This window comes from Phaethon lepturus, unplaced genomic scaffold, assembly GCF_000687285.1.
Source record: "Phaethon lepturus isolate BGI_N335 unplaced genomic scaffold, ASM68728v1 scaffold24172, whole genome shotgun sequence".
In the NCBI taxonomy this organism is placed as follows: Eukaryota; Metazoa; Chordata; class Aves; order Phaethontiformes; family Phaethontidae; genus Phaethon; species Phaethon lepturus.
In genome coordinates this window covers 4,478-4,696 of record NW_010524402.1, presented here as the reverse complement: position 1 = coordinate 4,696, position 219 = coordinate 4,478, and the positions used below count along the sequence as shown (strand labels likewise).

Sequence of the window (219 nt, the reverse complement as noted above, 5' to 3'; positions counted from 1 at the left end):
CCTTAGATCCCGGTGCAGCAGCCACCAGGCACTTCTGGTACTGCACCTGCGAGGAGATGAGGGACAGACCATGGCCGTGGGGTGGGGGAACAGCGTGGTGTCAGCGTGGGGGGCACACGCAACGTGGCGTGGCCGTGGGGTGGGACACGACATGGTGTAGCTGTGGGGTCAGACACATCATGGTGTGGCCATGGGGTTGGACACTACAGGGTGTGGCTG

General features: G+C 63.9%; 1 protein-coding gene across 1 annotated transcript in view; it reads right to left on the bottom strand.

Annotated features, from left to right (window-relative positions):
- Positions 1–16: 16 nt before the first annotated feature.
- APBB3 (amyloid beta (A4) precursor protein-binding, family B, member 3) overlaps positions 17–219 on the bottom strand; it is a gene marked incomplete at both ends in the record, with an annotated part of 4,054 nt that continues 3,851 nt past the window's right edge. Inside the window, one exon of the mRNA XM_010282449.1 lies at positions 17–46. Coding sequence (XP_010280751.1) covers positions 17–46 — 30 coding nt within the window. The remainder of the gene's footprint in view (positions 47–219) is intronic.